General features: G+C 36.2%; 1 protein-coding gene across 1 annotated transcript; it reads right to left on the bottom strand.

The window, feature by feature from the left end:
* Positions 1-3445: 3445 nt before the first annotated feature.
* LOC143586032 (uncharacterized) lies at positions 3446-13780 on the bottom strand. Its single transcript, XM_077067677.1, has 22 exons — positions 12987-13780; positions 11662-11777; positions 11364-11572; positions 11166-11285; positions 10378-10506; positions 10176-10301; positions 10011-10066; positions 9115-9214; positions 8904-9021; positions 8608-8817; positions 8192-8519; positions 7967-8060; positions 7583-7691; positions 7212-7480; positions 6710-6837; positions 6395-6629; positions 5627-5815; positions 5301-5551; positions 4229-4436; positions 3896-4138; positions 3722-3801; positions 3446-3645 (listed from the first exon to the last, which is right to left on the bottom strand). Exons 1-22 carry the CDS (start codon positions 13778-13780, stop codon positions 3495-3497), a joined length of 4263 nt encoding a protein of 1420 aa, XP_076923792.1. The 3' UTR covers positions 3446-3494.
* Positions 13781-14204: the final 424 nt, after the last annotated feature.

The following is a 14204-nucleotide window of genomic DNA, read 5'->3' as shown; positions in this document are numbered from 1 at the left end:
GGCTTGCTGGGCCCCCTTTGGGCCCATTTGGCCCACTTTTCTCGATTTACATGCCTGAACGTGAAATTCCGAGTCCAAATTTATTTCGGGTTCGGTTTTTGGCGACAAAAATATATCGGGTGCGACAAACGGAGCGAAAACGAGTGTTTTTCGGTTAGTTTTGTGTAAAATTATAAAAACATACCATACGTTTGTAAAAATCGAAAATATTTTCACGGATCGCTTAAAACATTTCAAATAAGTGTTTGGTAAGTCTTTTTCGGCTTAACGGATGATACAATGCTTGGTTTGTAACTATCTTTCGCGTTTAAGTCCATAGCGGGTAGTAAAACGAGCATGTTTTCGTTTAACTAGTTTGCTATCATACTAAGGCCTTAATATCAGTATGTTGGCTTATAATAGACATATATCTCGTATAGATGGCCCCTCAGGATATCTGGGTCATAACCAGACCCGTTTGGTTATTCGTTTGTTAGTTACGCAATAAGCGGTTAAACGCTTATTCGAGTTTGTAAGTACTAAGGTGTACTCGGTTTTGCCACGGATGTCACAAAACTTTTCGTGGAATACTTAATATTAAACATTCTTACATAACATAAGTACTTGTCTTAACAAAATACATTAAGTCTTAAACAATAACATAAACGACACGTGAATCTTTCGTCTTCGATGCCAGTCTCCATCCATTTGCCACGTGTCCCACCTCAAGCAACATGCCTCATCCTACTCACCTGCGTGCATACTAAAAGTCAGCTACGCTGAGTGAGTTCTAGTTTAACAAGTTACAGGGTTATTCTTACACGTTCTTTTATTTACAAACAACATTTCTTGCACTATTCTTACATTATTTTTATACTTTCTTACGATCATACAATTATTCTTACATTCTTACACAGATATTATAAGGGTCTGCCACCTGACCTCTTGCACATATATTATAAGGGTCTGCCACCCGACCTCTTGCACCGATATCATAGGGTCGACCACTCTATTCTTGCGCGGGTATTATAAGGGCCTGTCACCCTGACTCTTACGTTAGACTCTTACTATTCTTGCCCAGGTATTAGAAGGACATGTCACCCTGACTCTTACATTATATTCTTTCTAGACTCCTACAATCATGTTAAGTTAGACAACTAACACATACAAGTTCTAACATTTTTCTTTCATTCTTGCATTAATCATTCTCATTAATCATATAAGTATATATGATACTAGTCTTACAAGTATGCACACAGCCCTAAAAATATTTCAAGAGAAATGAGGCTAGAACTCACCTGAAGCCGGTTTCTCTCACCGTTAATGGTAATGCTCTTCCTTAGCTGTGTGCGGCTGACTGTGCAACACATAAAAAGTGTCAATTATTTATCACTACTACCTCAAACATCTACATTACTGAACCCTCAACTAACGGGGGTCCGGGCAGCGCCCCTGGTAGCGGGGTCTATGGGCGGCAGCCCCTAGCGGGGTCCAAGGGGCAGAGCCCCTGGCTGGGGTTGAGCTGAAATTTATTTTCGTTAACATGTCCTTCATCAAAAACGCATCAGAAAATGGATTTCATGAAATTTCGCATGGCCATTTCGCATGGAATTTCGCATGAGAATTTTGCTTCGCATGCGGTTTCGCTTCGCATGCGATTTCGTTTCGCATGCTGATTTCACTTCGCATGGCGTGCGATGCGAAATTCTTGGATTTCGCATGGCATGCGATGCGAAGCCCTTTTTCATGCGAAAAAACCCCATTTTTTTACTTCGTTTTACCATTTTAAGGCCATTTTTCCTCCAAGATTTTTTCTTAGGACCCGATTCTACTCTTTTTTATGGGTTTTTTGGTACAACTTTGTATACCCAAGTTCTATGAGGTCCGAACATCACCTTTTGTTCTAAAACACACCCGTGGGGTTAAACTCACCACGTTTATGTTTTTCTTACATTTCACAATCCGATCTATCATTATATCTGTTTGCATGTCAATTCTACCACAAAACTTAACCTTTTAAACCAAAACCCACCTTTTGCTTGCGGGTTTGAGTTCAGATCTGGACAATATGTAGATCTTAGCGTGTTCTTGCTATTTGAAGACTCTTGCACACAAAATCTTCCTTACTTTAATCCGGATTTGAGTTCGGGTCTTGAGAGAGAGTATGTGTGTGTGTTCTAGGGTGTGTGTGTGTGCGTTGTGTGAAGAAAATGATGAAAGGATGGGGAAATGGCCTTATATAGAAGGCTATGGTCCCCACCACCCACTTCCTTTACCAAACCCAATCCTTATCCAAATATAAACACGCACACAATTAAACAAACGACATACACGTAACAATAAACTCTCTTTTATTTAGTTATCTCAAAATACGGATGTTACATGATATCTCACTGCGATAACCGATATCTCAGATATTGATTCTCGACCGATATCCGATATTTTTCCGCATTAACTGCTTAGAGTGTATGACAACAACATTGTTACAACATGATAAGGATGAAGAACAATTGGAGAAGCACAATCCACCCAATTTTATTATTATATAAATTCCATATTTGTTTGAAAGATACCAACAGAAAACGCGGTTTCAAAACCAAGTTGTAGAAATATTACATTGAATTCCTTTACAGTTTTTTTTACCTCGGATTTCTTTTTAATCCTAAACTCTTAGCACAAAATGTTTTTATTTTATAAAAAAAAAATTGGTTCTGAAAATAATATCTTGATACAATAATACATCAAATTTTTGAACCTTGTAAAGCCTCGTAATGTCAAAAACTTTAAAAAAAGTCATTCAAGTTTAACAAAAACTGTTTACATATAAGCATGCTCAGCATTCATGCAGTTTTCATGTTGTATCTGATCTCAGTTATCTGTTACTTGTATGTCATATTAATTTGTCTATCTGTTTACCAGATGTTGAACTCAAATCACATTCTCTTTCTTCGCCTTAGAACACAAAAGGTTGTATCAGTGCATATTAACGAAACTGAAATAATCAATTCTTACCAACAAGTGTTGACGAAATTATAATGTATGCATCGCTAGTATTTATTATCTATAATTCTACAAATGTGACACAAACTTATTCTAGACTGAGGGAGGTGCTGCATTGGCTTTGTACATTAAACCCATACCAACCTAAAACATATTCATTTATAGTTTTGTATTTACAAGCGGATTCCCAGAGAGTTTCAAATGTAGTCACTAATATACCCACATTTCAACACATGAAACGAACCACCATCACAACCGCTCACATGAGGCGAACCACCACCACAAGTCGTTAACACTGTCAAAAATCTACTAAACCCTGCACATTTCATTAGTATTTTGGATACAACTCTAATATAATATGTAATAAAACTTCCTAAGAAAACAAGCTAACAAATATAAGAAATTACCCTAAGTTTATTGATATAAAAACCCATACAATACCCTTTTAGCCTACCAGAATAATACCCAAATAATATAGTTTCGAGAAAGAAAAATAAATAAACAAATACCTACAACTATGTTGATTGCCAAAACTTGTCAATATCACCACTATATAACGACCGATCTTGAATTTCTAAGTTTGCAATATGCCAATTTATGAAGATCGACTGGATGCATTTACATAAAACCAATGCAACAGGAAATATCCACCACTCGCTTTCCTCCCTGCACCAACAAGTTAATATTATCAATCGATGGTTGGATTTGTTCACAGATTAGAAAAACGATAAAATGTTCTCACATGGTCCAAGGTTGGAGTTCTGAAGGCGTTTTACTAGCCTGGCTGGTGTAATGAGCATAACCGCATATAAAAGCAACCACCTACAATAACAAAACATAAGGTTAACCACACATGTAACTAATTAACTATCGATATTTAAATCATCAAGTTTATAATGTTTGACCATGGGCTTACCACGTTGACTAAGGATGTTATGTTCCAGAGAGCGTACATACGAGCCAGCCCCGCGGATCGCCTGGGACCTTGACTAAACAGAGCATTGATTCCAGCAGGAAAAGGAAGCAATATCCCGAGTGGCAAAATGAATAGAACCAAAAACACGTGTGCTAAAGAAAATGAATATAACTGGAGCAACGTAAGTAAAATGAGACTAAAGTCGCCTAATAGTAGCATTGAGATCACCAAACCAACAAGATCCTGCAACCGTTTGATTAATTTTGTTCAGATGCTTCATCATGTAAATATATGTGTTCGAATATTATAGCAGATGGAGGAAGTACATGTTACCTGGTGGCCAACAGGTTTGGTGTTATGAATAATAAATGAAAGCGGATATGATATTATTTGTCGGTTTTCTTTCAGTGATTTCAAACTGTTGACATCTAATACTCTACCATAACTCTTTTTTTCTGTCATGTAATCATTGATATCCCTTTGTGATTGATATGAAGCCTTATCGTCGCTTGAATCTTCTTGAATGGTGTTATAACTATTACTGTCAAAAGAAATAGAAAAGGTAAGAATATTAGAAGCAAGAATATCTGATGTGGATTACTTGATTGATGATATATTTACTCTCTAAGTAGGGGCGTGCATGAAACCAAAATAGGCGACCCATAACTGAAACGACCAAATCCAGCCAAAAATCAATGGTTTGGTTTTATGTTCTTTCCAAAAGCCGAATTTGCAGTTTGGTTTTGGTTTTACATGTACCAAAAACCAAACCGAACCGACTTAAATAATTGAACCGAACCCATAACATCAGATAACACCAAATTTATTGTTAATAACATGTCTTTTAAACATTAAGTAAATTTTAAAGAACCAATAAATGGTGTAGCCCAAAAATTTTAGAATTAAACGTGTAATGATAAATTAGTTATAAATTAACACAATTTTAGGCCCAAAATTTCAACCCTAATTCATTATTTTGGGCCGACTTTTTTCAACACCATAATTTCAACCCAAATGGCAAAACCAAAAAAAAATTGAAACTGAAACCAAGCACTCTTCAAAACCGACCCGTTCACACACCTATCTATAATGGTCAAACTGGCTAATTAAAGAAAAAGGCTGGCAAGAAAGTCACCAATGTGCAATTTAATGCAAAACAGTTTGGAAATCATTTGATTCAAAAGTTAGATCATTATTTAAATTATATAAAATTTACATTTTATTACTAAAAAATAACAAATTTTGGAAGAAAAAGCAGCGTTTTGGGTCAACCCAACTCATTCCGACTCATGATTATATCATCCATTACCCAACCTGCTGATCAGCCCCTTTTGTTACTTTTAACACTAACACCTAAATAAAGCAATACAAACAGAGGTTAATTACTAAAGTAAAAAGTTTTGACCTAAGCAGTTGTCCCGTTGGGTCAACCCGTACAGAAGACACCACAATTCCATATTGATGATTGTTCCCACTAGTAGCTTGAAACAAAGCCAGATCAACCCGCACACCATAAATCTTTAACGTGGGATTAGCATACGTTTCAATCCATGTGACAATTGTAGAAAACATTACTCTAAGTCGACCTCTACGAACCAACCGCAACTGTGCATTTAAACCCGCTACAAATCGATACCACATGGTAGGAGGAACACACTGAAAATAAACAACAAAATTGATAATCATTTATCAGATAACCGACTTTATAAATCATATGTAAATCATACTCACCTGATTCATAAGAGTGGTAATAACATTGTCACTGTTAAGTGAAAAAGTAGCCATGTAACTACCATCACCTCCAAACAAAAGAGATAATGGGAATCTTTGTTGAAGACGAGGTGGAAGATCGCTTCGTTTTTCATCACCACCGAGAAAGAAGTCCACATAAGCGAGCATTAAATCAGACGTTGCAGCAACCTACGACATTTGCATAAGCATAACTTATATCATAATAACAATACTTGATTTTATTTAAACTAGTCAAGCTCCACCACACGATGCGGTGGGAATTTACTTTCGGACGGTATTGGCTCGGTTCGTTACGGTACTGGAACTCAGTATAGCAACCGAAAGAAAAACCAAAGAAATATAGTTTTGGCATGCACAAAAGGGTATAGACAATTATATTACATCGATCGAAAACCATAAACACAAATGAATAGTCATGATAAGCCCAAAAGGATACCAACACGTGTGTTACATCAATCGAAAACCATGATAGTGAATACCGGTACTGATGCTGGTATGAGTTCGGTTCGTCATCAAACTCATACCAGATTAAACATACCTGCGTATTTAGCTTTTTATAAAAATCAAAATCAAAAAAATAAAAACTTTGTGGCTATACTTCAAAGTATGAAATTTTTGTGGTCAAATTACGAAAAAAACTACAGTAATTGGAAAATTTTAAAAAAAATCCTGTATGGCCAAACTTTCTCAATATAGATATATAATAAATTAATACAGATACATAATAAAATATCAAAAAGGAGTAACCTTTAGGCCTTCATAAAGAGCACGTGACCGACAAGAACGCAAGCACGAATGGTCATATTCTGACCGAACAAACTCGCGTAGTCTTTGCAACTTCAATTTTTGCCTCCATTGTTGCCATGACCATGCAAGAGGATATGCAAGGAAAAAAAGAATGTTGTATAATGATCCCTCCCACCATTGATAAGTTGCTAACGCGTTAATTTCTTCCACAAACCGATTAAACGCGCTCTCATACCTGCAACTTTAACCAATTAATCTAATACTCTTTTAACATGTTTAAAGACATAAGATTAATAGCAATGGTTAAGAATTTACACAATATCTATGACTTGTTCAGGAGGCGTGTGAGGAAGATGCCACGGTTCTCTGAACGTATTATGCCCCAAAAAGTACATTCTATGCACGTGACCTTGTGAGTCCTCAACTCGGTTTGTTTCTAAAACCTGCAACAAACACAATTAAAAAATTATGGGAGGAAATTGCACAAATGGTCCATGTGGTTTAACCATATTGCAAATTTGGTGCCCAAATTTAAAAAATTGCAAACTTAATCCAAACATCAGTGAGAGGGTTGCACGGTCAGTCCACCGCATGTGAGGGTAATTGTGTCTTTTCAAACTTGGAACCACTTGAAAAGACAAAATGACCCTCACAGGGCATCACTTTTCCATTAGAAGTAACTGGGATTAACAGTGGAGACTAAATGTGCAACCTCTCACAAAAGTATGAACTAACTTTGCAATTGGGGACCAAACTTGCAATATGGTCAAACCAGGACCATTTGTGCAAGATTAATAAAAACTAAATAAGTGAAAACCTCGTTGAGAGACTCCAAGAATGGAAACGAGTGATCTATTTGAGAGCCGTGTGTTGGGGCAGACCCGGTAGACTCGTCAAACCCTACAAACTTCATCCTTGCAACACTAAGCACCAATGCTAACAAAATAAGAAGGCCCAATAAAAGAAGCCCAAATAACCATGGGCCGCCAAACGTGTCCATCAATTCTTCAAGAGCAGTGTAACAATGTGGCATGTGATATTTGTCTGAAATGCATTTGTAGGGACATGGAGTTTCAGCAGTACCGCCTAATAGGTGATCAAGGTTGTATGATTGTATCAATCAATTAAAACCAAGCAATTTATAAGGTTTAACAAAACAATAATATTTATCAGCTGGTAACTCAATACCTCGTAGTTTAATATAGAATGCACGATGAGGAAGCTCATTGGCTGGACACTCAAAACATAGTTCCTTGTCCGATCCTGTTACATTTTTGAATGTGCCAACAGGGCATTCCTGTTCAAAAATTAAGACCCATAAAACAAAATATTAACCTTTTAACTTAATAGATAGTTACAGCTAAGATAACCACCATCAAATCCAAATATATCATTTCAAAATAGTACACTACATGCAAATCCTATTTTGTTGCATATATGAGAGTTTCTTATTTAGAATTCTATTATTGATCATCTGCACATAAAATATATATAATCTTATAGAAACAACTAATATTAAAAAAAAAAAGAAAACTATTAAAAAATATCATTTAAAGCATAAGGCTAACATACCTCACAAAATGTGCCATAAAGCCCCTTCGGACAAGATTTACCGGTCACCGTTCCAACTTCACCATTACCTTCTTCATTTCCACCCAACCCTCCCCTATATTAATAATTTGATTTAATTAGAAAATACATTTATAAGACCAAAAACAATCATATTTTACTTAATATTTGCCACCAATGTTATATATTATTTGCCAGAAAATAAGAAGAAAAATTATTATAACGAACCAAGTTGATATGTTTCCTTTGACAGAAGCAACGGGTAGATACACATCCCCAGTTGATATGTGTGACCAATGAAAATGGATTCTTCCACCACCACCACCACCACTCCTGTTTTGACTTCCATGCCCACCATTACTCGAAAGAAATCCAGTCTCACCAACAGTCAAAGCATTCAAGAACACAAGAATGGACCCACCTGACCCACCACCACCCCTAACCCCAGTATCTTGGAACCAACCATGATGTTTTTTGACAGTATGACCTCCTCCATCAGCTCCTAAGGAACCATCAACAGACAAAGTTGACAATGGATGATCCAAGGAACCAATCACTGCAAAACATAAATCCAACATGCAATCTTATTACTTTATTAACAAACAGCATCCATACTTTGGCATAACAATAGAATATACACTTGCCTAGAACACCACCACCAGCAGATGAGCCAGTGATGTCATCAGTCCCACCTCCACTGCCCAGCCAACAAGGCAAACTGGCATCTCCATAAGGAAGCCCACCCTCAAAGCAGGTCCCGTTATAACAACCATAACCGCCACTACCACCATAACCGCCACCACTGCCAACACCAGCACTCAACACTTTCCCCTTGCCTAAACCTCCTATGCAACCTGTCAACGCACACCAATATACATTTATACAAATTTCAGCGTACTTTTAACTAAAGATGGCAATTTTATAAGATTTCAGTGAGTACCCATTTTTGTGGTGCTAATTCTCCCGGTAGAGTCAACCTTAACACTCCTTGCCCTATGGAAGTTCACAACAGATCCTTTTACGAGACCTTGAACCAGGATATCTTCAACACGACATATCTGAAAGTATAAATTATATATAAATATGAAAATATTTACAAACTAACCAAAGATACATCAAACTTTTATTAAGATTTTTTAAAAATTAATTACCTGAAGAGTAAAGGATAATGAAGCATTCACATTGCAGTCATCAGGTGGATTCAGTAGTTCGACTGGGCATTGTTGAGATTCACAATTCAGTTTTGGCACCCTAGAGTTATAAAAATAGTACTATTTAGTAAAACATGCGGACATATATACACACTACACACACACACAGGGAGATGTTCTTTACAGAAGGCTAAAGTATTGCAAGAAGAAAACAAAGAAGCCCAAGTCGTCTATTTTTTCTATCAACAGTTTAAATTTTTCAACAACCTTCTTACATACAAATGTTATGCTACACACATAAGAAAACCATTAAACCATTTTGTTATACGTTTTTTTCACTTTAAATGTTTCCCGGCAGATTATATACCTACACATGATACCCTAAAGTTATAAAAATAGTACTATTTAGTAAAACATACAGACATACACACACACACACACACATAAGGGAGATGTGCTTTACAGAAGACAAGTATTGCGAGAAGAAACTGAAGAAGCCCAAATCGTATGTTTTTTCTATCAACAGTTAAAATTTTTCAAACTTCACCTTCTTACATGCAAATGTTATGTATGTGCATAAGAAAACCATTAAACCATTTTGTTATGTATTTTTTTCACTTTAAACGTTTCCCTACACATGTGAGGATGCAGGTTATGCGTAGGAAATATACCTACACATGATACGCAAAATAAACGTTGCATTTTAACCTTTTTTGTATATTAATATTTTTCTAAAGTTGACAAAACGAAGCATCCTTTTCTTCTTTCTCTTCTCGCGCTAAAACCTCTTCTCGTTTAATCCCCCCACCCCCATCCCCCAATATATGCATATATATATACATACATATATAAGCATCTAGGAGTAAGTTACAATTACAGAATAGAAACAGACTTACACAGCATTAGCTGTCATATTTTCTAAGGGCCCACGTAAAACAGATCCAGGACCCACCTTTAAACAAGAAATAGTGAAAGCATCAGTTATTTTTGCAAAACAAGAGTCAACAGTCATAAGATCAAAAATGCATAGAGTGCAAACAACTCATTTACATGAAACTTACATTGACACCATAAAACAGGGACAGAACAAGACGTTGTGCTTCAATTTGGTCACCTGGTCCCGACAGGTTTAATAAACCTTGCCCATGAACACCAAGATTAGCATTTGAGTGTATGGAAGAAGATTCCTGAGATAACAAAAGGGTATGTCAGTAAAAAAAAGTCAAATTATAAAATATTAACTCGTACAATTATTGTGATAACCTTGAGAACAATAAGATTGCTAGCCTCGAGAAACGAATTCTGCACGTTCATGTCACCCTCGACATCAATAAGCAATTGTGAGTTCCACATCAAGAACATTTTTACAGTCATGCGCAGAGCACCATAAACCTGTAATACCATATTTAGTGTCAAACAGGAGTTGTTACAGTAACAGACACAATATTTATGCTAGTAACTAAAACAATTAGTTATTTCACACAAGTTGTCTTTTGATAGTGTAAGCTATTTTCTAAAGTTCATTGCAGCAAAATTTAAATATTTCTAGAGTTCGTAAAAAATTGATAAGTAGTAAAAGATAAATAACGCAAAAACTCGATGTTCTTCAAATTAATACACATGTACTTTTGTCTATACATGATTCAAAAGCTCTGTTTTTAATACTCTACACTATTATTATTCTATAGAGTAATCCTATGTATTTTTGTCTATACATGACTCAAAAGCTCTGTTTTTAATACTCTACACTATTATTATTCTATAGGTGATCCCTATATAAATAACACAAACTAGTTTAAAGAAAAGCTAACTGGAACCACGAGTCAACTTGATTCACAATTCATGAAATCAAAGAACTTTTGGAAGCGTGTGCAGTAACAATGGATAGAACAAAAGAGCACATAATAATAAATATCAACATAAAACGAAAATGTATTATAATACCAAATCCAGAGAATTATTATAATAGATTTCTTTTTTTATGTTTTTCCAGAGTTATACATTGTCCAACTAACAACATTGTACTACAGTACTATTGAATAAATGCTTGCCTTGATCACAGAATCACTCATCAGCAGTTCTTCTGCCAATAGCTCAAATTCTGACAAAGCATAATGTGATAATCCAAAGCTCAAGACTCCTCCACCAAGAACACTAATTTGCCCTTGAACCTAAATAAAGCATCATAATAAATAACTAAACGCAATCTTATACAAAAAAGGAAAACCAAAAATCAAATTTTAGCTGACCTGGACACGACTCCAAAGCAAAGGAACAGAAACATGGGCGAAATTTTGAATAAAAATATTCGTCATAAGTGGCTGATACGAGATCTCCATAAGAACCGTGTCTGTGTCAGTTGACATGTTGAAATTGTCAACTGTAAGACTCCTGGTTACAGCATCATAAAATGTTCCTGCAGCACCCGCGTTTGATGGACATCCAACACTATTACCACCTGTAAAATACAAATGTAAACTGCATAACTTTATTCCTTAAATGCTTAAAAATATATGCATATTTGCAAAAAGAATGTAACAATTTTACCATGCACAAAGATTCTTGGTTCTTCATGCCTGCTATATATGTCCGTGGCAACTCTTCCTCCACCACCACCACCAAAACCATCACCTCCACAAGCACTTATAATTCCATTTCCAGTCCTGCACTTATGAATAATATCAATTTTGGTCATTCAACTTTATTACAAGGTTTAATGTCCATCAACAAAATGAAGTGGAAACTAACTAGGCAACTTCCCTTATTGATATTGTGATGTGATATAATAAATTACATACGCAACTATGTCATCAAGACTTTTAGACATTTAGTTAAAAATACTTGCATATATACGTCACTATTTAGATAATTAATTAAAGTGTACAAAAATAACTAGAACTGATATTCAAAATCTGGAACATAGCATCCATTCAAAGAATATAACATTACCATGTTACCAAATTGATTGTCTTGCATGCACCATATAAACGTCAATAAATAGTATGCCATCAAGATTTTTAGGTATTTAGTTAAAAACGCTTACATATGACTGAAATTTATTTACCTGCAACAGATTTTAGAACTTTGCTTGTAGAGTTCTATTTATCTACATTTGTTAAGCTGTTAATAAACTATTGACTAAAATTAATTGGGTGCATCTAAAACAATCAATTTGGTAACCTTGTCATTGTGATGCTATATTCTTTAAACGGAAGTTATGTTCTAGATTTTGAACATCAGTTCCAATTAAATTTGTCATTATTTAGTTACCTAAATAGTGATGTATATATATATATATATATGCAAGTACTTTTAATTAAATAGCTAAATATCTTGTTGGCATACTATTGATTGAAATTTATTTGGTGCATCTAAAACAATCAATTGGTAACCATCATTGTGATGCTATATTCTTTGATGGATGCTATTTTCTAGATTTGAATATCACCATTACTGGAAGTCTGGAACTTATCTTAAAAACTAGAACATAGCATCCGTTCAAATAATATAACATCACAATGAGTTAATGTTATCAAGACTATTAGGTATTTAGTTAAAAATAGTTGCATATATGCATCACTATTTAGGTAACTAAATAAGGACAAATTTAACTGAAACTGAGCTTCAAAATCTAGAAACATCCATTCAAAATATATAGCATCCCAATGACAATATTACCAAATTGATTGTTTTAGATGCACAAATTAATTCCAGTCAATAGTTTTACTAAAAGCTTAATAAATGTAGATTATAGAACTCTAAGCAAAGTCCCAAAGATTTGTTTCTACAAGCAAACTTGGCACTCTATAACGCTTGGAAAATAAATAACAAGAATCACATTATGTAACTACAAATTAGGTATAAGAAATTACATCTTATAACCCTTGAGATAGATGCTGCCACCAGAACCACCACCACCCTGCGTCCCACCATCACCACCTTCTGCCAACAGAGTACCATTCATCTCAATATGACTCGTAACCAAAACCTTTATCCTCCCACCACCACCACCGCCATAATCCACCTCCTTACTAGTAGTCCCGCCTTTACTCCCATAGCTCCACGGCTTCTGCAAAGTGGACCACGAGTACGCATCACCGCCCCACACATCCTCCGGAAGCTTCTTATTACTCAACAAGCACGCAGCTCCTCTCCCGCCATACCCACCACCCGCTCCATCAAGCCCGTGGGGGGTGCCACTAGTCTGCTCCGGTGGATCACCGCCTAAACCAGTAGTGTTCACAAGAGACCCCTCCCCAAAACTCACGTTTGCAGCCTCGAGGTAAAACGAACCGACCACAATCCGTGCGTTCTCACCTAAACTAAAGTCCCCTGTCACATTCACCCCAATCTCGCACCCCGAAATAACCGAACAAGAGAGGGTCACATTAGGAAGGATATAAAAATTCCCCTTGCCTGCTATATACATATTATCAGTCAAATTCAAACTACCAACTACCTCACACGTGGTATCCAGCGTCCCGACGCCGCCGAGTCCATCCTCACAAGTCGTCGACGGCGGGTGCGGCGGCGGCGGCGGCGGAGACGGCGGCGAGTAATCATGGTAAAACAAATCATCTAAACCTAATCCACGGCTGAAGGAAACAGTGAAGAATACGAACGCAAATCGTACGATTATTATCATCAAACACGAACAGCTCGCCATTGCTGAATCGTTGAATATGATGTGTCATTACATCAATTGCATCGTTGGATAATTATTATGATCAAGAGTTAGGGTTTGGGTTTTGGAAACAAACCCTAGAGAATGAAGCGAAAGAAAAAGTGGCTCAGTTTTGAAGTTAGTTTTTGACAGAGTGATACTGTGTGGAGTGTGATGCTTTGTGGGGTTGTACGTTGGGCATGAGTAAGTGGACGGTGGCGTGGAGAAGGTGTTTTTGGATCTGGGAAATGAACGTCGGCTTCGAGTCAAATGGCCAACCACTCTTCTCCAGAAGAATTCCAAGGGGTGACGATTAGCACGTGATTTGCATGTGGATGTCCATAAATAGAATTTTAATTAGTAGTGTAAGTTGACTATATTATATTCTTATTTAATTACATATATTAACATGAGCTATAGAACAATA

The sequence above is a fragment of the Bidens hawaiensis genome, unplaced genomic scaffold, assembly GCF_021521415.1.
Source record: "Bidens hawaiensis isolate Kalapana, Puna unplaced genomic scaffold, B.hawaiensis_p1.1 tig00034277_1, whole genome shotgun sequence".
NCBI classification, from domain to species: domain Eukaryota; kingdom Viridiplantae; phylum Streptophyta; class Magnoliopsida; order Asterales; family Asteraceae; genus Bidens; species Bidens hawaiensis.
Note: the sequence above shows the minus strand (reverse complement) of the source record. Positions and strands in the feature narration are given on the sequence as shown.